The following is a 25,510-nucleotide window of genomic DNA, read 5'->3' as shown; positions in this document are numbered from 1 at the left end:
GGAAAGAAACAGACCTGAACAAAGGGCTTTTCAGCACAGAGCCAAACAGGCTAGCAGGGCCCTGTGTGCACAAAGAACTTTGCTGTCTTCCCTGTCAGTAATGCCAATGAGGATGGGACACCCCTTCCCAGACCATCAAATGATAAAGACACTAAATTCTGTTTTAAATTAAAAACACTTCTTCTATTTTTCTTCCATTCTGAGATTTTTCATACCAAAGTCATTAGTAATGTGCTAGACATGAGCCAACGTCACCGACACCTCTTTGCAGGCAGAGATCAGCATCACCTTTCAACTGACCTGGGCAGCTCCACATCTATTTCCAAGTGGTCCACAATGTTCAGTGGTTAGTACAGATGTCATGAATGAATACATGGATGTGCAGTCCCTCCTGGGCCTCCCCATGCCTTGTGTTTTCCAGGGCTCATCTCCCCAAAGTAAGGGAGAAGAGTGTCCTCAGAAATAATCTGTCTGGCTGCTGTGTTACAGATGAGGTCCAGAGGGTGTGGGTGACCAGCTGGAGGTGGCACAGCCATTAGGGGAAGCACAGGGGTGAATGGAAAGCAGCTTACTCTGGAGTTCCTCCCCAGCCCTCAGTCAGGCTTTTGCACTGGGAGAAGGACTTCGGCTGGTGAGATGTGTGTTGTCTTTTCCTGTCACACCAGTGCCGTCTTCAGTGGCAAAGTTCTGGGTAGCTTCCTGGGCTGTGTGCCATTGATGGATCGTGGAGTGATTTTCTCTGAGGTCCAAGCCTGCCTGCTATCACTGGGAGAGGAGAGTAGCTTGCTTGGGAAGAAAGCAACCAGTCCCTGTGTTGAAGTGGCACAGATGCTGCCCCACTTGGGGTGTGGAGGTGGCAGGGCGAGGGAAGGGACACAAGGCTGCTGAGTGAGAGAGCCAGGCAAGGGCTGCAGATCCCATGGGTGCCATGGGACAAGGGTGATCTGGGCAGGGAACCAGTTTGAAGTGAGCTGAGGCTGAGACAGTGGGTAGCACCCTGTGGGAGGCACCAACATTGGCAGAGCATTGGGTGTCAGCACAGGACCCTGTCAGGAGAGATCAGAAAGGACCAATGAGTCTCTACCTTTGCCAAGGACTGTTCCTGCTGCCTCCCAGGTGCCTCCATGACTCAGGTAGTGGGTGGTGGGTAGTGTGGCCAGCTTGTCCTGCCTGCCTAGGACTTTCATCATCCTGAATGGCCCTGGCAAACCTACTTGGACCTAATCCTCACAGCATGAATAGCAACCATGTGTCTGGGATGTCACACAGAGATCCACTTCTTCAGTAGCAGACCATGAATAGAGTGTTTCAGATCTTAGTCATTTCATCTTGGTCAAAACTTTAGTACTGAATTCTAAGGAGCAAGATGACTTTTCTATGCCACACTGTGATGTGGGATTTGAACTGAGATCTGAAACTGGGCAGTCTACTTTAGAGCTGGCTGCCCAACCCCGCCATGTTCTATCCTTTACCCTATGACTCTGTTTTGTGAACTGTGAAATTTCATACAAGTGACAAAACCTTCCTGTCATTCACAGGGAGAGCCAACTAGCCAGCCACTTGCCCCCGATTCCCTCTTCCAGGCATCTCCTTGGCCTTTCTATTTCTGGAAGGATTTCCATTGTGTTTGGTACTGTAGGCACCTCCCCCTGGGCTTCCTCAGAGCCTGGGTGAGAGGCACCCAGATGACTGTCCCTCCAACCCTACTAGAGGGCTGGGCCACTCACAGCCATGTCCATGTTTGAGGGCAGGGTCAAGCTGGCTTCACCAGCCTGCTGCAATGCACTGAGGCTTCCAGTCTTCTCCTGCTTCCTCCACTTGGCTCGCTGATTCTGGAACCAGATCTGTGGTCAGGGAAAGAAAATGGATGTATGTAAATGCAGAACATTGATCTCCCCTAAAGAATAAGCACTTCATAGTTTATAAAATAATACCATGGGAGGGAGAGTTGTTTACATGTAGAGTCTGGAGACTTGAGGGAAGAGACCAGGGTCACAGTCTTCTGGGTGGAAATGGGGTGGGGGACATGCATGAGTGGTCTGAGAAGGGTTGGCTAGGGTCTCTGGTGAACAGAGCTTAAAGAGGATCTTAGGTCCTGCAAACAACTGCCACCTGGAAGCAGCTAGCATGTTGGACTCATACAGTCTCCAGTGTGAAAAATCTTGACTTTTATTTTTTTATGTGAATGCTTTTGAGTTTTCAGATGTGATGCAGGCCAAATAAAACCCATCTGTGGGCTGTTTTCCATCAGCAGGCCACCAGTTTGCAACCCCTGTGGGCCACTTGGCATCTATAGGTTGAACATTGGCAGATCTCTGCATTCCTGGGCGCCCTGATGGTCTCTGACATGCGGCCATTTGTATTTGGTGATTCTGGGGAGGCAGGTGTTGGATTCTAGACTTGATGGCAGATGCAGGTGCTAAATACTCAGCTGGAGCACAGTTCCATGTAGGAGGAAGAGGGGAGCTGGCTGAGGCTGGGCTGTGCTCTAGCCAACAGGAAAGGAGGTTGGATAAAAAGTGGTACGTCGGGCTAGATCTCTATTTTGATTTTGAGTGAGAACAAATGCACTGCATTTTTTTTTTTTAAAAGAATGATGTAGAAGCCTCTATGTTTAGAGAGAGTGCTGACAGTGTTACTGTGGGATATAGCAGACCCTCTCATGCCAGCCTGGGACTTGTGAAACAAATTGTATCTGGAAGAGGGCACCAGGTCTACCCTGGTGGCGGCACAGGGCTATGGTATATCCAAGCATGGACAGAGGAGTGGATACTCAGGGGTAAAGAGACGACAGATGTTAGATTAGGCTGTTAGTGCGGAATCCCTGTCTCTGACCATGGACCCTTGGCTGTCTACTTCTCTGCTTCCGTCAAGGGGACATGGAGGTGTTTTTTACTAGGCTGGCCAACAGTACCCTGGTAAGCTACCCCTGCTACTCCAAATGTTTAAGTAGTCCTCAAGCTGAGAGTGATTTGCCTAGCTCTAAATCATTGAGAAAAGAAACAAAAAGAATAGTATTTTATATTATTTTATAACACCTGCAACTTGTACAAAACAAAACAAAACAAAACAAAAGTTTTCAACACTTGTCAATAAAGTTTTGTTGGAATGCCACCATGCTCACCTGTTTCTGCCTTGGCTGTGGTTGCTCTCAGGCTACTATGCCAGGGAAAATGGCCCTCTCAGATAGTGACTGTATGTCTAGCAAAATCCAAAGTGATTACTCTTAGTAAAAATGTTGGTTGACCCCAATCCTCAACTGCTATGCCTGACAGTGTGAGTAACCTTTGGAAGCATGGATAAGCTGAGAGGGAGGGCATGGGGACAGAGATGGATGGAGAACACCAATGTCTATTCATTACATTGCCACCCCAAAGGAGAGGTCCTTTATGAAACGAGGGTGATCTTATTGCCTGGAAAGACATATCTGGCTATGACTACCCAGGACACTGCCACAACCCAGTGGCAGTTTCTGTTGGGGCAGACCTGGAGGTCTGAGGACCAGCAGGAGACTGGGTGGAAGTTGGGCACTGTACCTGTACTCGAGCTTCGGGCAGGTTGATCCTGGAAGCCAGCTGGGTCCGGACATGGATGTCGGGGTAGTGGGTGAAGTGGAAGAGTTTCTCCAGTTCCTGTAGCTGCTCTGTGGTGAAGGTAGTGCGAACTCTCCGCTTGTTCTTTTTTTCTTCTGTGGAAGAAAGCATGCAAGTTGGGCCAGTGACCTGGATGTCAGCCCCTGGTGATGTTCATGTTGCTTTGTTCTCCTTCTCCAAATCCATGGCCACTCCTGAATCTTGGTCCCTGGCTTCTTGGAATTGGAGTTTAGCAACGTTGTCTTCTAGAACACCCGTTAGGCTCATCCTCTTCTCCCCACTAAAGTCATGTTAACTTTTATCTAGAAAATTCTTAGATTCTGTGCCTTTCTTCTGTTAAGGCACACCCCTTTGTCTATAATGGGAGATGGCAAACATGGCCTGCAGACCAAACCAAGCCCACTGTATTTTTAAATAAAGTTTTATTGAAACATAGCTCTATGTATTGCATTTTGAATTGTCTCTTCCTGATTTTGCATTATAATGATGGTGTTGAGTCATTGCATCTGAGAGCATATGGCTATAAAGACTGAAATAATTACCATCTGGCCCTTTACAGAAAAAGTGTGCCAACCTTGGCTTACAAAGTACAGGTTGAGCATGGTGGCAGCAGGGCCCTGCCAGTCCGTCTCCAAGCCTCCTGTCTAGCCTCAGTTCTATTCAGGTCTGGCTCTGCCATTTGTGGGACTCAGCACAAAATGAAAATGTGAGGCCCCTTGTTTAGAAAAGATCCAAGAGTCTTTTCCTTTATTACCTAGATTGTCACTCTCCGTCATGGGATTTATCTATCTGTCTATCTATCTATCTATCTATCTATCTATCTATCTATCTATCTATCTATCTATCTATGTATCTATGTTTATGTGTACATGGCAGTGTGTGGTTTATATGCATGTGTGTATGCACATGCATACTCGAACACAGAAGCTACAGGAGGACAGAGGGTGTACTGTTCTGTCATTATTCCCAGAGGACAGGGTCTCCCACTGAACTTGGAGCTAGGTCAGCAGCCAGAAAGCTCCAATGATTCTCCTGTCTCTATCCTCAGAGGGTTACAGCTGTATATGTAGATACATCCTGTTTTTCTACATGTGTCCTGGGAATTTGAACTGGGGTCCTCATGCTTGTGTAGCTAATTCTCTTACCCCCAAGCCATCTCCTCAGCCCTCATGGTGGCCTTTTAATTTGCTATTTAATTTTGAGGGAGACAGATTGACTGAGCACACTCAAGGGCTATGCTAGTCTTCCCTTGGTCCTGGGAGTTACCCCAAGGCTTTGAAACATGCATATTTAGTGGAGAGATTTGACCCCATCCTGCAACTTGGCACCTGACTTGAAGTATCCTGGAAGTCATACTTCAGGCAGCCCCTTTCCAAGGTGGAAGTAGGTAGGCACATGGCATAGGATGGGGATAATAGCTCATCCTAGGGCAGCAGGAGTGGGAAGAAGGCATTGACGGTGAGAGGAGGCTCCCCATCATTATGGTGATATCCTGGCATTTGCTTAATTCCTCATTGGACTCCTTCTAAAACATAAATTCTAACCTGAAATTGCTAAGGAGTTCAAGAGAGTGACCCTATGTATTCAGCTCTACTTGTGAGACTTCCCTCCAGGCATAGCCCTCTGTATAACCACGGTGGGTTTTCACACTGGCACCACTCTGCTAACCTATGTACCCAGCCTCATTCACGTTGCTCAACTGCCTGGCTTTGTAGCACATACCATAGGTGTTTTGCTGCAACAAGCTCATAGATCTGTGATGGACTGATCACTTCCTCTGTCATAATTCTAATTTATACAGACTCTTTGGGACATAAATTCAGTCTTAAAAGATTTAAATATTTTCTTGTTTGACCTTTATTTGTTTTTGGCTACATAGAGTCCAAGGATAGGCATCAACCGATGGACCTCAACATAGAAAAGGCTCAAAGTAAATATTTTTGTCTACAAAATATGATAGGAATAATATCTTGTAGTGACAATTGAAAAGTTAGACATTCCTAACAATTTCATAATAGTTAATACCTACTGTCTATATTCTATGTACAAACTGTCCTTTTAGATGATAGAGCAAACTAGTGATAATCTAAGCAAATGTTTGAAAAAAATGAGCAATTAAAAAGCATTTGTACATAGAAATGAAGTGGTACTATTAGCATCTATGATTCACTATTCTCATGATGATGGACATATACCAAAGGAACAGACACATCTATGTCTGTGTGGCAGATAGAAAAGTAGTTGTTGGGGGTGGAGGGATGGCTTAATGGTTAATACTGATTACTGTGCTATTGGAGGACCAGAGTTCAGATTCCAGAACTCACATTGGACAGCTCACAAATGCCCATACCTCCAGCTGCAAGGGATCTGACTCACCTTCTGGCCTCCAAGGGCACCCACATGGACATTTACACACACACACACACACACACACACACACACACACACACACACGTTGTGGGATATTTGTACACTGTGTGAAGGGGTATTGGTGTGATTGGTGTAATAAATAACTGAATGGTCAATAGCTAGGCAGGAGGTATATGCAGGACTTTTAAGCAATAAGAGGAGTAGTAAACTAGTCACATGAGAGAGACATGAGGAGACACAGAGGAAACAGGATGGGCAGTATGTGACAGAATGTAGGTTAATAGTTGTGTTAATTTAAGTTATAAGAGCTAGTTAAAAACAAGCCTAAGGTAAGGCTAAGCCTCCATGTTGTTATTTGTAAGCTGGTGCCCTCCCCCCCCAAAAATCTGACTACACACACATACCAATCATACAAAAAGGAAAGTATTCTGGGCACCCCCCCTCCCCAGGGAACTATTTCAGAATGGGAGACTCAGCCAGCATTGTCCTTTAGGCCCTCATGGAGCCAAGCAACAGTGGAAGCTGGAGGGATGATCAGACTGTGGATTGTTTTCTGACCAAGGCTTCTGGAGATAAAGTTGCAGTAATCTTAAAGCACAAACTCTCAGCCAAATTGCCTTCACTTTCAGATGAGTCTCCCTGTCCAGGGAAGATTCATACTCATGCTTGGAGGACACAAGCACTCTGGGAAGGCAGCTCATATTTGTCTGCAGCCTTCTTTCTGAATAGTGTACCCCTGGAAGGCAGGAGTGGATCTTAGATTAACCAAACAGCCAATGCCTAGAGAGAGCTCCAAATGGACTAGCCTACTTGGCTCAAGATGCCAAGGCCCTTCTCCAGGACTGGCTGTGGGTTCATAGGTACCAGTAGTCAATGCTGATTATTTTCTTTTGATAATGACTTTATGTTATTTTTTGCCCTTAAGTTTATTGTGATTTTTTTCTTATAAAGAATTATTTTTACAACTAGCATATTTTGATCAAAGTCTTTCTCCTTCTAATGATGATTCTTATTATATTCCCTTCTTGGGAACAACCTCAAACCAAAGAGATGTGAGAGATAGAGAAATACAAAGCTGAGGTCACTCCCAGTGGCTTGGGCTCCCAACCAGGGCCAAGTCCATTTTGGGGACAGACAGACAGACTTGAACCCTAGAGTCAGGGAAATAATTTAGGACCTGAGGCTGGATATCATGCAGGGAGGTAAAAAATGTGTTGTCCAAAATAGCAGCTGCCAGATCTAAGTGGCTATTGAAATGAAGTAAAATAGAAAATTCAGCCCCTTAGCCACATTAGCCATAGCAAGGCAGCCACATGTGGACTGTGTAGCTGTAGAACTGGCTACCACTGTGGAATGTTCTGTTAGAAAGCTCTTTCTCATCGGGCTGTCTGCTGGATTCTTGGAAGAATCACGTTCTGGGCCAAACTTTGTGTTTTTCTCCATTACATATCATTTAATTGTTACTAATCTCCAGGAAAGGAAGTATGAGATAGGCATGGTGCCAACTTTGATGGCCTCAGCAGAATCTGAAGTATAGACTTTGCTCTACTTGCCTCTCTGCCTGTGCCTGGGAAGGAGGGAGATGTCATCAGTAGGGATTGTGCTGAAATTCTCCAGGGGTTATTGAGAGTCAACCTCATCAGGGACTACAGGGCAGGGAGGGAGAGGCAAGTGCAACATCCAAGAGGACAGTTCAGGAAGGACAGAGATCAATGCTTTAACTTTCCCGTCATGTGCTGTTAGAGGTTGCTAGAGGTCAGGAAGGTAAGGTGATAGATAATAATGGGTCGCAAGGGTCAGAAGCAGGTGCCAGAGGAAGAACAGTATAAACAGATTGTGGATGGAGGAGAAGCTGGAACATGATGCAGCCTATATACCTTTGGGACCTCAGGGATTTCTTCATCAGGGTATTGAAAATCTGAGCCCACTAGGGAAGCTGTTCCCGGCCCAGGATGGGGTCCTTCAAAGAAGCAAAGGCCAGGGTGTTTTGTATTCCTGCTCAGAGAGGATTAGGGATCATCAGGCCCATATTTTCAACCAGGAAGGGTCACTAGGTAGAGAGTGGAACAATCCTTAGGTTCCTGGTCCAGGCCAGGTTCTTGGCAAAGAAGTCAGTAAGCACAGCCCCGCAACTCCATCTTCTGTGATGGACAAGAGCACCTGAGCACAGGAGAGATGGATGAAGGCAGCCTGGACTGCTGCTACCTCTTTCAAGTGACTCTCCTGGCCATTGTTAATTCTGGACACTGTGAATCACACTTCAGTGAGTCTTCAAAGAGAACAAGTCAGCAGAACTTAATTAAAACTGAGCAGTTTAGCACATCGATCATAAGAAATACACAATTTATGCAGGTGATTAGGCCACCTAATTATAAACTGATGTTTCTCTGTACTCAACTCCCTCCCCTGATTGCTCCTTTTCTGTGGTCTGCTAATTGGCCCTGGCTATTCAGCTAAAGATCCAAGAGGGTGTTTCCACTGGGAGAAGCCTCTGGGAATAGATCTGTCTTTGTCACTGAGGGAAACAGGTTTATCAAGGAGATCTTGGGAACATTTGTAGCCTGTTGTGGCCTAGAAATCCCTGACACACGAAGGAGGGATACAGCCAGGAGATTCCCTAGTACTGTTCTCTGGCCTCTTCTCTGGAATCAGTCAAGGACTTCCTATAGCTCTGTTTGTACCCAGAGGATTGATTAGCTCTTCAGCCTGGAAACAGGCTCTTACCATCGTTTTTTTTTTTTTTTACCAACAGCTCCTCTCCCCCTCCTCAGTCCCAGGATTGCAGCCATACCTGACCACAGTGGGATCCCCCCCCACCCGCCTCCCAGTTGTCCACAACCTTCCACCCTCCAGATGCTTTTCTTAGTGCTCCCCATGTCTGTAATACGTTGTTCTCCTTTACCTAGCAAGCTCCTACCCATGCCTCAAAGCACAAGTCCAGGTCTGCTGTGAATCTCCTGGAAACACACAACAGAATTGAAAAGAAGTGAGTGCTAAGTTTCATTTTGCAGCAAGCAGCTTTCATATACAAAATTCTGTCTCAGTGTCTGTCACCTACCAAAGTAACAACAGCACAGCTAGACAGCTAGATGGAGACACTCTAGTTACATTTTCTTGTAGGTTTTAATCTATATTTCTATTTTTTTGCAATAACACATTTTTTTTTTTTTGGCTAAGTGGACAATAGAAAGAAATAGCAGAGTGGAAAGGGACAAGAAGAAAGATTACAGCAAAAAAACAAAGGGAAGAAGCCCTGGAGAAGCTCCCCTACTGAAATGTGTGGGACTCACTGGGTGCCCTACTCAAGGCAGCTGTGTTCTTCTACCTCAGTGGAAGCTACATTCTCCAAATATGGCTTTTAAAAATGCTGATGTACATCCTTAAAGGCCAGAGGCTCTTGTCTCCATGTGGTGATATTTAGATGGGAGTCACACTGGATTCTGCTGTTCCTTGCAGCAAACACACTTTTTCCTATTGTTGTGACTGCTGTGCAGGCTGCTCTCTTCTTTTTCCCTGCTGCTCCACCTCACGGTCATCTCCTCTTTGCAGCCCTCCTTGTGCAGAATTCACCGTTCCCCTCTGTGGGGTCTGATGTCCTTCACCAAGCTCTCATTTCTGCTCTATCATAGTGACCGACTGTCATGACATTCTTAGGTTTGGTGAGATGAAACCCAAGACACCAGTTTCAGGGACAAAGTGACAGGTAAGTTTTATGTGCTGTCATAATTCAATAGCAATGCCCCTTTTCCTTGCTGAGAAGGCACATGTGTGTGAATGTACACTTCAGATGCCACCTCCCCACACACCGTGGGCCTTCCCCAACCTGTGCTTGAGACAGTGCAGGGAACAACCCAAGCAGTATAGCTAGAGTACGTGACACAGAAAGTGTTTTAGAACTTGTTTTTATTCCAAGAGGGAATAGATATATTTTGTTATCCTTCCTATCAATATCAGAGGAAGAATCTAATCGTTCTTTCTACTAAAATCCAGCCTTATTGCTCAGTGAGCAGGTTAGACAGACCTGGAATCACATGGCTCTGCAAACAGAAGGATGAGCTGTTCTTGACCAATAAATGACTAACATCTGTCCCCTTTCCTGGAATATTTGGATAAAATCTCTATAGGAATATACACTTGCAAAGAAATTTGAAACTTCTGTCCTGGAGACTGTAAGTGACCTGTAAAGACTCACGAGAGCCTTAAGACAAGAAGTCATTACCCTATTGTGGAGCAGTGTGATGAAGGACAATCTGTAAGGCAAGGACTCCACTCTATGTCCAAACACGTGCATGTCCACCAGCCACAGCCTCTGGCCTCACCTGATTGGTTTGAGGTGACTACTTTATTGATGTTGGGGCTTTTAGACTTGGGATTTGAGAGGGCTTTGAGTCAGTCACTTAGGAGGATGCCATTCTGGAAGATTTTGGAAGTCGTGTGAGCTAGAGTCACAAACTTGGACATAGGACCTGAAATGCTACAGCTAATCCAAGCTCCTTCCATGGTGGAGGTGGTGGTGGGGTTGGTTACTTTTGTGGTGCCATGACTATAAAACCTGACAAGAAAATTTAAGAGTGGAAAAATCCATCTGGTTCATAGTTTCAGAGGTCTTTAGTACACTGTGGCAGGGGAGGAATGGTGGAGCAGCCCAGGGTATGTGATGTCAGGGACTGATCACTTCATTATAGGCCAGGTTCAGAGAGAGAGGAACTCGGGGCCAAGGTATAACCTTCAGAAACCCACACTCGTGGCATACTCATCTTCTAAGGGCCCCAGAGTTTCTCAAAATAGTGTCACCATCTGGGGAACAGGAATTCAAAACATGACCCTGTGGATTCAAACCATCACTGGAGGCTGTGTCTACCAGCCACTCCATCGAGTCCTGTACATGTAAAATCCGGACAGTGAAGGACCTGAAGCTTTGCTACTATTCTTGGGTGCTTCCCTTCTTGGGGGTTCTGTCCCATAGGAGGGACAGAATGCAAGGAACTTAAGGGCACTGGTCAGCCAACACATCCTGTGTTTTCCTTGGGGCTCCTTGGATGGTAGGGAGGAGATAGGGTGGTTGACAGGGGCTACCTCCTATCTACCTTGTTCGCTTCCCACCTGGCATTTTGACTGCGCATTCTGCATGGAGGAAGTCTCTGCTAGGGAAAAATGACTGCCATGGACTTCTCTAGGGTTTTCCAACAACTGATTTATTGCTGAATCAGTCAAGGCATATCAGAGCTGGGAAGAAGTTTATGGAGATCTAGCACTGCTCTTTCATGTTAACATGACACTGAAGCCAAGATGGGGTAGTGCTTTGGTTAAAAGTCCTCCTGTGCACTGGCTCCATGTCTGGGCTTAATAGTCAGTGTTCTTGAGTCCCAGCGCTATGTACCCAGCATAGCCCACAGATGTCCACAGGCCATCAGTGTTCTTTAGTCCCAGCACTGTGCACACAGCACAGCCCACGGACAGGCCACCTTTGTACTCGCTGCCACATTGGCACTGTGTCTGCTTCAGCTTTTTTCATCTGTACTTTTTATTTTGCTCAAATGTACACATTTGAAGAGAGATCAGTCTGTCCTGACTACTTCTGGTTAACCAGCGCCTTTGACATTTGACTAAGGTGGTAGTAACTCCAGAACTATTGACATTGCGGCTTTTCACCTGTCATAAACTGCCAGATGCACCTGCTGCAAGGGTTGGGGAAACCGAGTTCTAGCCTAGGGCTATATGGATTTAAATCTCGACCAGAAATAACTTCCTACTCATGGCCTCCAGGGCCCAGTGCTAGTGCTCCTGCTTGTGCAGTTTCTATGCGGAGTGTCTTTCCTCTTTCGTGTTTGCCTTTTCCAAAGTGGGGCTCACACATAGGACCGTTAGCTAGAACAAAGGAGAAGGTGTTATGGGGCTTTAGGGCACCCTTCAATGCTGTGGCTGTTATTTTGGCCAGCACTTTCTGGTATCTGCACTGGGCTTAGCAGGAACATACACATAGAACATGCTAGAATCTTCAGTGGCAGCCTAAAAAGAGCAGTCTCTTTAGCTGTCAGTATTAGCAGCACTCCCTCCCCCTACTGTGATGGGGAAGGTGGTATTCATCTATACAGCTGCAGCAGGAAATACACGGTTAAAGTCCCAGTGAACTGGCTTCTGTGAATCCTCAATTGACTGGAAGATACCAGTGAACTTCTGAAAGCTGAGCCCAACGCCCTTTTCTCTTAGGGAATCAGCCAGCCTGCTACTGGTGGCAGCATCCCTCCTGGATTGTCCTTTTGCCTGGAGCCAACCATAGCCCCTGTAAGGAACCTCCATGGGAGCATGGCTGGGGGCAGGATTCTGTGAGGGGAGGCAATGCCATCAAGAACTCTCCTGAGTTTTCTGCCTAACATTTTCTTAGATGAAAGGGGTGAAAATGAGAAAGACCAGATCTGTTGTGAGAGACTCCAGGCTTACAGATTCATGACCAAATGGCCTTTGAGACCTTCATAAGCACCAACATGCCCCACTTCTATCCCCCCGAGCTGTGTCACAGAGTGAAGCTGAGACCAGAGACATTAGGGACTTCCCTAAAGTCACACAGCAGGTTAAGGCAGAATGGAGACACCCTCTCCCTGACCCTGGCTGTCCCAGCTCCCACAGCAAGGGATATCCACTGCCATGAGTGGATGCTGGCTTGAAGGAGAGCCTGAAAACTCTCTGGTCACTTATGTAGGTGCATGTCCTGGGGTGGCTACAGATGTGGGTGTGGGAAATCTATGAGGACAAACCCTGGTAAAGTTCAGCTACTAGAAATCATGCAGGCTGAGCTCAGCTCATGGGGAGAATGTACTAGAAGCAAGATTTTGGGTGTGCCCAACCCTGAGTTCAGCTTGTGACTTCTAGTTTTGTGACTTGGTGACATTATCCACCTCTTTCCCTATCAGTCCAGTTACCACAATTTCTGCCCATATGAAAGAGCAGTGCCTGCCACAGCATTAATGCAGGGTGAATGTGACTGACAATTCCTAGCCATAGCCTACGCACAAGAATAAGTTCTGTGCCCCTGCATTTTGCAATGGACTCAGCCAATGGGCTTCTGCACTCTGAATACCAACATTCTGATTTAGACTACAAGGGTTAAAAAGCATTGTGCCTAGAACCTACTATCCATTTGGATGCCACAGCCCCCTGTTTGATTGACAAGGACCATCAAACCCTCCCCCCACCCAGCCCACAGAACAAAAGAAAATGACCAGAAATCACTTACCTAGGGGCTGATCCTGTGGGAGCCTCTCTAGCTTGGAACCTGGGGTTGCTGTCTGCCTAGCGTCCTCTCCACCTATGCTTTGTGGTCTTGGTATATTTCTTCTCTCTGTGGGCCTCTTCAGGATAGCATCAATGGAGAAGGACAGGACCAGCTTCTCTGGGGCCTCACTGTACCCTGAACTCTCCTTCTCCATGTCTCTGTGGATCGTAGGGCCTGCTGTGGCCTGCCCTGAAGCCTGCTGGGAGGAACACTCTGTGTGTGCCCAGGGTGATGCCAGCAGAGGGTGGTGTACTTTCTTCCTGGAGTTTCTGGGGACCCAGAGGGCACACAGAGGTAGTAATCAAGGATCCTGATGTGGGGTGATTCAAGCACAATTCCTTGGACACAAGGACTTCCATGGACCTCATACACCTCCAAGATCAGGAGGTGGCCTCCAGTGGAAGAGCTGGCAGGTGCTTGTCCTGTATCCACAGGTTTATAGTTGCTTCCAGACAGAGGTTCAGTTTTCTAGAGAGGGTCTTCTTGGAGGTGATGGCTTTCCTAGTCACCAGCGTAGGCAAGGATCCTGGAGATCACTTCCCAAGGGTAACAGAGCAAAGAGAAAACAAGCAGAATTGGTTTGGAGCTACTGTCCACCTTTGTCTTCTGTCTGACTTGTGTCCCATTTTGCTGGCCCCAGATAGTCCCTGAGAGGCTGGGGAGTCACCTATGTGCCCTTAGTGGCCAAATGATCTCTGAACCCCCTGTGGCTTGAGGGGTCTTCTCAGATGCCCTCTGGACTTGCTCAGTTCAGCTTCCAGTCTCCAGAATGAGACTTCCTGGGCACCTGTGTCTCTGCAGATCTTCAGGAAGGGTGATGCTGGGTCACTTCCAGGCCCATGCTTCTTTCACAGATCTCAGGTCTAACTCTTCCCCTGTGTCTCTTGGCTGCTGTTGGCTTTATTCTACTCTCTCCCTGATCTCCAGTCACATACTAAACTCTCTAGCCACCTACTTCTCCTTCTTTTGGGGTCCTTTCTACTTCTTTCCTGCTTGGTCACCCTTCACCTACCTCTGAGACAGCTCCAAAGACTTTTTCTGACCAATAAACTCCAGGCTTGGAGCTGACACTCACTGCTCTATCTTGCCAAGAATTCGGCTCAAAGGACGCTGTGTAACCAAGGAGGAGGGCGGCCTGATAAGGGAAACAAGTCCCCACCCAACCCTGGAGATGGGATGGGATTCAGGTGTTGGAGCAGAGAGCTGAGGGAGGCAGCCAGGATTGGAGGATAGATACAGGATGCCGTGCAGAGGCATGGTACTGGAGAAATGGCTAGGTGGAACAGAAGAGCAGAAAAGTGGGGGAGGCCAGTAAAATGTATTTATATAGTTAGGGTTAGGAGAGTTTATGGGGTTTTCAGACGCTTAGAGGCTGAGCCAGGGTGTGGTGGGCGAGGGTCAGCTATGAGTAGTCCCTTACAGATGTGTGTTTCTTGTCTTGCATGGTAGGCATTTAAAACCTGTATGAGGCATGTGGAGAAACTGAGACTCAGACCAAAGGGGTGCAGGGATGGCAGGAAGGACTTACGGACTTCCCTGGAAGCCGTAGGCTGCTGCAACACAAAGAGCGACTGACTGGTACCCTAGCTGACTGTGAATGTGAATTTCAGCGTTAGAATGGAGACACCTTTATAGGGGGAGGTGGGGTGGGCAGGGCTGGTCCCCATTACCTGAAGAGAACTTAGAAGAGGGAGGACTTCTCTGAGATGTGGAACAGGCCAAGAGATCCTGTGTGCCAGAACCTCTGGTTTATCTGGGAGAGATGAGGTTCTGCAGTGACCTAGGGGTAGGTCACCCTTGGAAGTCTGATGAAGCAGGGATTTCCTGACAGGGACTGTGGGACTTCTGACTGTGGGATCCAAGGGCGGGCCAGAGCAAAGAGGGGAGCGTTAATGAGTCAGGGCATAAATGGTTTATGGGATGTCCTCTCCTGCTCTGTGGCCAGCTGAGTCATGTGACTTCTCCTCTGAGTGGATCCTGGTGCTTTCCTTAGAGCCACTAGAAAATTCACACAGACATACAGAGAAACCCTGTCTCGAAAAAAACAAACAAACAAACAAACAAACAAAAAATTCACACAGTCAGCAAACAAGCTAGTGCTCTTTTATATGTTTATTTTCTGGAGCTTGAAAAATTGATTGGCATTTTCCTTCTCTCTCCTCATCTTGACTTTAGGTTAATATTTCACATGGGTCAAATAAAGGATATGTAAGAGACGTGTGTTAATTGACTGTAATCAGATAAATGGACAATTTGCTTACATGAAAGTTAAATTTATGCATCTTGATCTAAATAAGCCACAGGAGCAGAGTGCAATGTATACTTCCATTGTTTTATTCTGAACTATGTAGGTAAGTGTTGGGAACACCCATAGGCTGCATCTCCAGGATATTGCCTATTACAGAGCTCAGTGAGTAATTGCCACCAGTAAAACTCGGAAGCTGCCTCCAAATTCAACACTTTTGGTTTCAAGGAAATGATACCATTTCTTTGAGACTATGATTTTAGAGAGCAACTTAACTGTCACATAAAAATAAATAATCTAGGAGAGGTGGAGAAGGCTCAGCATTAAGCACACTTGCTGCTTTTGCAGAGGATCTGAGTTTGGTTCCTAGCACCCACATGGTGGCTAACTATGTAATTTCAACCCCACCACAGGGTCAGATGCCCTCTTCTGGTCTCTGTCAGCACTGCATCCATTGGTGACTGTAAGCACTCACATACACTGTAAAAACACAAATCTTAAGGAAGTTCATATGCAATACACAATTATAAAATAGGCACCCTACAATACACAAATGAAACAGTATTTGTGATGGGGTAGTTCATAATGTGTCTGAAGATGCATTTTCTTTCCTTCTATTTCATAATTAAAAGATGCCTTTGAAGCCACTGGTCAGTACATGTGTATGCAGAACAATCCATGGATTTGTACTACTAAGAAATTTTGTAGTGTTCAGTTTAAACTGGATCTGACAACTTAGTCATTAAATACTTCAGCAAAGGAAATCCATCTTCTAATTTTTTTACTTTGTCTAAAGTTGTACCTTCTTTGTTTTTGGTATTTAAAACTTGAAAAACGTGGAAACAAACTAAATATGTCAAGAAGTGTGTACATTTAGAAATTTGATGGTGTTTGCATTTTAAAAAGAAACAGCTTCCTTACAATTGCCTCAAGTTCTGATGGGAATGCTTACAGGAGCTGGGAACAAAGACCGAGAGGAGCGAGTTCAGAATACTGATTTACTTTGGAAGTGGGTGGTGTCCTTTGAAGACTAATAAAGCTAGACAAGCTCCATTCAAGTGGAGTAGGCTGTTTCAAATACTTGAGACTTCAAATAAAACTTTTGAAAAAAATTTGTTTTTTTAAAAAAGAGCTAAGAGGACTTGGGGGGTGACTCAGTGGTGAAAGTCCTTGCTGCCCAAGGTAAGGATCAGTGTCCAGATCCCAGAACTCATGGAAATGCTGCATCCACTTGTAATACTAGCCTCAGAGCAAGCTGCCTAGTGAGCTTCAGGTTTGATTATGAGATTTTCCCCCTCAATTAATAAGGTGGAAGAGCCACTGAGGATAATCCATCAGCCTTGGGCTTCCACATGCACATCTATGTATACCCCCACACAGTGTGCCCCCACACATGCAGAAGATGTGCACACATGCACACACGCACACACACACCAAAACCCCCAAACAAATGGGGAAGAGTCTATTTCCACTGATAGTGGTACAGTACCTGTTATACAGTGATCCAGAACAACAAAAATGCCCAGAAAGAAAACACAGGTTTATTTTAACAGTCTCTAAATTTACTCTCAGTCAAAAGTCCAATAGTTTCTCCTTCTCAACACAATACAGTATAGTACAGCATGATACAATACAATACAAGGACAGAGTCTCACAGAAGCTGTGCCTTCTGTTCGTTCATACACTCACCAAATGTTTTTGAAATACCCATGGTGATGTGCCAGACAGGAAAGTAAGCAAGCAGAGAAAGAGACAATCACAGTTTAAAAAAAAAAAAAAAAGTCAAGGTCCCTGCTTTCAGGGAGTTGGCTTTGAGGATAGAGGGACAGCAAACAGATAATAAATAGATGTCCAACATAATGTCCAGATGTTGAAAGATACATGGAGGCACAGTGAGACTATAAAGAGTTTATTTGAGCCAATAGTTACTCATGAATTGGGCAGCTCCAAACTAGAAGTGGTCTGAGGTACTACTCCAAGCAATGTAAGAGGTGAGCTTTCCTAGATATGGAAGTCTAGGAAAGTACATGACATGCTTGATTGGTTCCAGCTATAAAGTTGCCTTCTTTTGTTTGTTTCATGGGGGAGCCCATATGATTGTATTTGTTGATTTCTTCCTTTGATTTTGTCTTTCTGTATCCTGGGCATTTACAAGAATAGTTCAAGTTGTATCTTGTTGTGTGCCAGTCAACGGAGGTTAAGGTCACTCCTGAGGCTCACCTGGTTTGCTCCTCAGGCCTGCTCCATGGTCATGCTGCAGAGCACGCAGAGAGAGGCACAATCAGTGGCCTGGAAAGGGAAAGGGTGGGGCCTGTGGGTAGTGTGGGCAATGCTCTCCCACCAACTGCACTTCAGGTAAAGAGAGGCACATGGGCCTGGCAGTAAGAAGGGGCAATCTGCTTGGGATGTGTGTGTGTTTGGGAGTCCTGAGCTCTGCAAATGATCAAACTCCCATTCTCTAGAGGCAAAACAAAGGGGGCTTACTAACTTACTGGGCAATGTGTGCAGTGGTGCAGGCACAGGAATATGTGAAGGCCATGTTCCTTTTACTCTCTCTCTTGCCACCCCCAGCTGGCTAGTCTATTGTGTCTAAATGATTAAAGCATTTATTTAATTAAAAGATCAAATATATATTTATGGCATATGACAGAATGCTTTGAAATATATATGGCATGGAATGGCTGAACTGAACTAATAGAAATAGCTCACACACTTAGCATTTCTATGATAAGAACATTTAGAATTTATTCCTAGAGATTTTAAAGACTACAATACATTCTTCCAAGCCAAGGTATACTTTTAATTGGTATATATTTTCATACAAAACAGTTTTTCAGTATATTTTCATACATGTATACAATGTATTTTGATCATATTCACCCCCCTCATCCTTCCCTCCTGCTACCTGCCTTTACTGAGACAGTCCCCTTTCTACTTGAAATCTAGACTATGGATGAGAGGAGACATGTCATATTTATCTGAGTCTGGCTCATTTTGTTTAACATGGTGATCTCCAGGTACATCCATTTCCCTGTGAGTGGCACAATTTCATTCCTTTACATGATTGCATTATACTCCACTCTGTAGCACATCACATTTTCTTCATCCATTCATTCACTGATGGACATCTGTACTGATTAGGTTTCTTGGCTATTGTGAATGGAGTTGTGGTAATCATGGATACACAAGTATTCATATTGTGCAGTGGTATATGGTAGGTTGCCTATATTTATCTTTAGGTGCCCAACTGGTTTTCATAATGGCTTCACTACTTTGCACACCTATCAAAGTGTAGAGAGGTTTCTTCTTCCTTCTCATCCCTGTTTTCTTGATGATAGCCAGTTCAGTTCAGGTGAGATGGGTCTGACTTGGATGAGGCATAGTTTGATTTGCATTTCATTTGGGGCTAAGATAGTTGAACATTCTTTCATGTACTCACTGGCTATTTCTATTTTTTGGATCTGTTTGTTCACTTAATGTGTCCACTTACTAGATGGAGAATTTATATTGTTGATATTTAATTTTTTGAGTTCTTTATATATTCTGGATATTAGTCCCCTGTTAAACAAATACCTGTAAAAAGATTTTCTTCCGTTATGTAGACTGTTTCTTCATTCTGTCAGTTGTTTTCTATTCTATATTGTCTTTTTAATTTCATGTAATCTTAGTTGTCAGTTATTAGAATTATTTCCTGAGCTATTAAAGTCTTTTTCATAAATTCCTTGCCTATGCTTATATCTTGAAGTATTTTCCCTTAGGAGTTTTAAAGCTTCAGATCCAACACTGAAGTCTTTGATCACTTTGGCATTGATTTTTGTACTGGGTGAGTATCCTAGTTAGCTTTACCTGTCAACTTGATCCAGGCTAGGGTCATCTGGTAAGGGAGTCTCAGTGGAAGAGATTACCTTTATCAGATGAACCTGTGGTGGTGCCATTCTCTGGGAAAGTAGTCCTGTGCTGCATAAGAAAGTTTCTTCAGCAGGAGCCTGTGAAAGAGCCAGAAAGCAGCATTGCTTCATGGTTTCTGCTTTGTTCTGTTGAGATCCTGCCCTGACTTCCCTCAGTGGTGAGCAGTGACCTCGAAGTACAAGCCAGATGAAGCCTTCCCTTCCCTAAATTGCTTTTGCTCAGTGTTTATCACAGCAGAAGGAAAACTAGAATGGCCAGAGACATGGATCTGGCTACATCTAATGGTGGATATCCGCTTTCACTAGCAGCACTGTTTAAAGGGCCATCTTTTCCCTAACATACGTTTTTGGCATCTTTGTTAGGAAGCATATGACTATAGCTGCCTGGGCTTATTTATGGCTCCCCCCCTTTTTTTTTTGGCCTACATGTCTGTTTTGCTCTATTGCCCTGATGCTTTTGTTCTTCTGACTCTGCAGTATAATTTGAAAGCAGGTATTGTGGTCTTTCAGCTTTCTCTTTCTGCTTAGGATAGCCTTGATTCTTTGGGGTCTTTTGTGGTTCCATATGAATTTGGGATTGTTTGCTCTAGTTCTGTGAAGATTGCCATTGGAATTTTGATGGTGATTGCATTGAGTTTGTAGATTATTCTTAGAAACATAGTCACATCACAATAATATTCTACTCAGCCATATGTTTGGGAAGTCTTTCTACATTATAGTATTTTCTTTCTTGTTTTTTATTGTATAAGTCTTTTACTTCCTTGGTTAAGTCTATTCTTATTTTATTTTATTCTTTTGAGGCTATGGCTGCCACAGTGTTCACACAAGCAATTTCCAATTCTTATTCCTTAAACAAAAGTAAAAAACCAAAAAAGATGGCATCAGTTTGGATTTTGTAGTTTGGACCTGGTTTGTCTCCCAAAGAAAGGTTCATGTGCTGGAGACTTGGTCCCTAATATAATGGAACCTGTAAGAGGTGTGGTTTAGTGGGATTAGGTTACTGAAGTCACCATCCTTAGAAAGGACTAATGCTTGCTTCTCAGGACTGGGTTAGGAACCATGAGAGAAGATGGCTATGGAATGAGCTTAGTTCTCTTGTTTTGCATTCCTGTTTTCTCTCTTGTCATGTAATATTCTCTCTCTCTCTCTTTCTCATCACCTGATACCATACACTCAGTTGTGATACAGCCTGATGGAGTTTCGTCAAAGCCTCTTTATAAACACTCAGTCTCAGAAATCCTGTTATAGCAATATAGACATCAAGTAAGAAGACATTGACTACTATATTCTATTTACATAAAATATCCAAATGTTACTGTTTTAGTGTGTAATCATTTTACATTGAATTATTTATCATTATCGAATGTGTGTGTGCGCATGCACCTGTGTATGTGCTACACACATGAATGGAGGGCAGAGAACAATTCTGTGGAGCTGTTCTCTCCTTCCACCTTCATGGGTCCCTAGGGACTCAAACTCAGAGGATGAAACTTGCATCTTCTGGCAGGAAGTGATTTGCCCTCTGTGCCTTCCATATGAAATTTTGATGGAAGATTTACTTTCTGTTTTAGTGATAAATTTGCAGTCTGATGAGTAGTTTTCACTTAGAGCATGTCCTGACTTGTACCTGCCAAATTTCCAGGGTTCAGTATGGCTCATTCTCTTTAACTCTACAGCATGATCTTGTGTGCAGATAATCCTATTTGTAAAGGACTCTTTTTCCATCTCCACTCTCTGTTGCTCTACAAATGATAGACTCACTGAATTACATTCCAACTAAGTTACCTGTCAATTTTCCCCTGCCTAAAATTTTAAGCCTGGAGTTTGCAGACTGATGTTTTGTATGAGGAGCCCCTGGATTTCAGGCCCATTTATTCCATATGATTGACCTTTTTATTCATACTACTTGTACAGAAATTTGTCAGGAACAATATAAGAAATGCAACAGCTATGACTGATTTTGGTCTTTGACTCAATGGAGAGAAACTAATCATGTGGACAGAAACTAGTCATGGGCTAAGCTGCAAAATCTGGGGTGGTCCCCACCTGGCCACAGGTGCTTATGTAGAATTTGCACCTCAGCACAGTGCGAGGCCAGGGTGTGTAGGGGCATAGTCTCCATGAACCAGCTGACTATTTCAACCTCAGCACCAGAACTCTGGTCCCTGTCCCCTTTAATGGGTATTTTATGGTTTGAAAGTTTTTTGGATGAGCTGAATGAATTACCCTTTGCTATAGGGAACAGGAAACTAGAGGTCTTTTCTATGCCGATGACATGGTTTTATTGTCATAAACCAGGAATAGCCTCATTAGTCTGAAAGGAAATGTGGCTCACAATGAATTGCTCTAAGGCCCCATCCTCATTTTTGGCAGATGTCCTCCAACATTGAGTTGGCTTTTATTCAACAACCTGTGAATTGTCTTCAACTCATTTATACATTTAGGCTACATTTTTCCTGCTAAACTGGGTCAGGGCACTCACCGAGAGACTATATTTGCTTAACATTAGGCATCTTACAGGTGCAGTACTTGGGTTTTTTTTAAGTCCTTCTTGGGAGACTAGTAAAATGTACTTTGAAAAACATTTATGCTGAAGTTATTTTGATTTATCTTGATGGACTACCACATTGTTCCTTCATGATCAGATCCATAGTGATCATCTCAGGGAAATCAGCTTTCCACAGGTTCCCACACATGCATTCTCAGGGTATTCCAGTAAGCATTCCTACAGGCAGTACAATGGAGTATTCATAAAGACATCTCACATGCGTTCATTCTTACAGATATCCCTCAGATTTTGCAGACATCCACACAAATTCTCACAGATGTTGTCACATGTATTTCCATAGGTTTCCCACAAGTATTTTTATAGTATTTTTACATATATATATATGTATTTTTTGAGTGTGTGTGTGTGTGTGTGTGTGTGTGTATTTAACACAGAGGCCAGAGGTTGATGTCTAGTGTCTTCTTCAATCACTCCCCACCTTATATTTTGAGAAAGGGCCTATCTTGAACCTGGGGGTAGCCAGTTTGACCAGACTAGGTGACCATCAAGCCCCAGTGATTTTTTGTCTTTCCTCCTCAGTGCTAGGATCACTGGTATGTGCCACCATACCTGACTCTCTACATGGGTGTTAGAGATCTGAACTCACACTTGTGCTTATAACAAATATTTTACCAGCTGAGTGAGCTCCCCAGCTCTACTCCCAATAACTATTCTCATAGATATTCAGCATGCTTTCCCATAGGAGTTTCTACAGACCCCTGCAGGCATTCTCACAGGATTCCCATGGTATTCTCACAGGTACCACACACAGGTCTTTCCATATGGATTGCTAGATGTGTTTCCACAGATTTCTTGAACATTTCCACAGGTATCCCTCAAGCTATGCTCATAGTAGGGTGAGTGTGCCTGTATGTGCCTATAACAACAGGGACAGGAGGGTTCCTGGGTATTGCTGGCCAGCCAGTCTTGACAAAATGGAAAGGTCCAGGTTCAAGGAGAGACTGTCTCAAAAAAAAAACAAAACAAAACAAAACAACAACAGAAAACAAAGTGGGGAGTGGAAGAAGGTATAGGAAGAGACCAGGTATGTTCAGAGTGGTATGGCTATGGACAGAAGAAGGTACCTGAAGTTAACCTCTGGTAAACTTAGCTCTGTTACATTGACTCCTTTTTTCTCTTCATCATGATATTGATCTGTTCTTCACTTTAAAAGGCTGAATGTATTCAAAATACTCCAGCCTTTTCCATGATGAGGCAGGGGTATAAGATGCTATGTAAATAAGCCAATGATCCATTTGCCAAATGTAAGTGTGGGGTGCTGAGGCCAGGCCTCCTGACTGCCTGGCTAGAGTCTTCATGTTAGCATGAAGTAGACATGTAATTCTAATATGTTCTTGCCTCAACAGAGAGAATTTCTGACTAACGTGTAACCACAGAGTTCTCTATATGTGGTTTCCAGATGCAAGCTGATGAGCTTGAGGGACTGCAGTCAGGCAAGGAGACACTGTGGTGCATGTGAATGTGTGTGTGTGTGTGTGTGTGTGTGTGTGTGTGTGTGTGTGTGTGTGTGTGTACTGCTCACTTGCTCATCTGGGTACATCACTGAATCTCAATTTTTCAGCTTGGTGGAAATGATCTTGTTGAACCTAAGCCCCTAAGTTTGAATCCCACGTTATCTGTGAGGCAAGAGGTAGATTCTCTGTGAGCCTTTGTTACCTCACCTATGGAATGGCACTCAAGGCAGTGACTGCCCAAATGTGTCTCATGTAAGCCAAGACGAAATGCAATGCCAACAAAGCCAGTGAGCGGCAGAGCTGGTGCGTGACCCTGGGATGTGCTTCTCCTCCAGCTCCAGCTGAGCCAGGAAAGGCCATTTGTGTTCAGCTGTCACCACAATGACTCCAGACCTTCTTGCAGCTGTCTCCCTGGTGACAGTTGCTATGATTATCTCAAAGGTCTAGCGGCTGCCACCCATCACATGGGAAGCCCCACAACTTCTGTCTGGAGCCCTTTTAACCTACAGTTTATTAGGTTTGTTTTCTGTGATGAGTTCTCAAATGAGCCACAAATTAAAAAGATTATAAAGCATCCCTGGGGTTTGAGAGGGATAACTTTTGCTGTGAGGTCCATTTATGGACCAATTATGATCCATTGACATTTCCACTGGCATCACCAAGCAGTGACATGCAAACGACTCTCTGCTTCACACTCTGGAAATAAAGAGAAATGCCAGCTAAGTAGCAGGTTATGTGGCTATGATGACTTAACCTCATTTCTTATATACCCAGCAGCTCTCTTTTTTCCCAAACTGTGATTTGAGCATTATCATACCCCTTTGTCCTCTTCTGCATTCCAGCCCTTTCCCTGGGTGAATGATGTCTTCATTTATTCATTCATTTATTCATTCCTTTCTTTTAGCCCATCCTTTTTATATGTGTGATGAGATCCTATAGTTCTTTGGGCAGGTGCCATAGTAGTATACACAGTGAAGATGAAGGTGATGATAATTGAAAGAGAAATCTTGGCTGTTTTTGTGTATTTGTAGGTGCCAGGAACTCCACTTTTTAGTGCTAGTGGTAGAATAACTTTGTAAGTTCAGAGAGGGTAAGTGCCTTGCCCAAAGCCACACAACAAAGAGAAGAGTCATGGAAACATGGTCTGTCTCAGTTTCTTCTTTTATAACTTGAGCTGTTGACAGAGCCTGCGAGACACAGGCTGGACTTACGGCATCTTGGCAGGGCTTCTCATAGATGATCGTGCAACCTTTCTTTGGATGGACTCTGGAAGGGTCCACTGGTCCTGCTGGGCTGTTCTCTGTAATGATTATCTAAATTATTCTATTATTAATAAAAAAATTCAGAGTCAGATAGTAGGGTATTACCTGGGTGGATCCAAAAAGCAATGGAGAAAAGCCCAGCTGACCCTCTTCTCTGCTTTTCCAAGATCCCAAAGAGCCCATGAAACTCCTAAGCCCCTCCTCCTTCCTCCTTGTGGCCTTCTCTCCTCATCCGAGTTGGCCAAAAAATTCTATGGTTTATTTTGGTCAGCTGAGCATGGATTCCATCCTCTGAATTGAGGTTCAGTTTATTGACAGTTTCAGGGGACAGAGTGAACAAATCTCCTGTAATAGTTCTTAAACTGGTAGTATTCACAGAATTTTTTGAGTAAAAAGATCTGGAGGGCTCTTCTAGCCTATGTAGAAATGGCAGACCTTGGAAGGAAGTTTACCAAGGGCTAGGATCAACTGTGGAAAGCCATGATCCAGGGCAGTGGGGTCTCACCCCTGATTCTGTGACACAGACTGTTGGAGTAGGGGGCCCTGCAACCCTCTCCCCTATAGAACAGACATACAGAGGGAAAACACCTGTTTGTCAGTTGTGGAGGATACACGTGGGACAGTCCCAGTTTTCTCTCTTGGTCCTGCCACTTGCTGGTTCTGAAAATTTTTTTCTAATTACATCTCACAACATGCACACATCACACAAACCCTGCCGGGTAGGCTGTGGGGTTCCACTCACCTTCTACCTCCACCACAGTGGGCCCTGTACAGCTGTGCAGGGCCCTTCCTTTCCAGCAGGCAATATCTGGCTGCTTCTGGTCCAAAGCCACCAT

The 25,510-nt window shown here is 44.6% G+C and overlaps 1 protein-coding gene across 1 annotated transcript; it reads right to left on the bottom strand.

Annotated features, from left to right (window-relative positions):
* Window positions 1–656: 656 nt before the first annotated feature.
* On the bottom strand, window positions 657–25,510 carry Isx (intestine specific homeobox). The gene is made up of 5 exons (XM_036187557.1): window positions 25,417–25,510; window positions 13,198–13,449; window positions 3,537–3,688; window positions 1,728–1,844; window positions 657–1,046 (listed from the first exon to the last, which is right to left on the bottom strand). The coding sequence occupies exons 1-5, from the start codon at window positions 25,508–25,510 to the stop codon at window positions 657–659; spliced, it is 1,005 nt and encodes a 334-aa protein (XP_036043450.1).

This window comes from Onychomys torridus, chromosome 5 (assembly GCF_903995425.1).
Source record: "Onychomys torridus chromosome 5, mOncTor1.1, whole genome shotgun sequence".
Lineage (NCBI taxonomy): Eukaryota > Metazoa > Chordata > Mammalia > Rodentia > Cricetidae > Onychomys > Onychomys torridus.
Note: the sequence above shows the minus strand (reverse complement) of the source record. Positions and strands in the feature narration are given on the sequence as shown.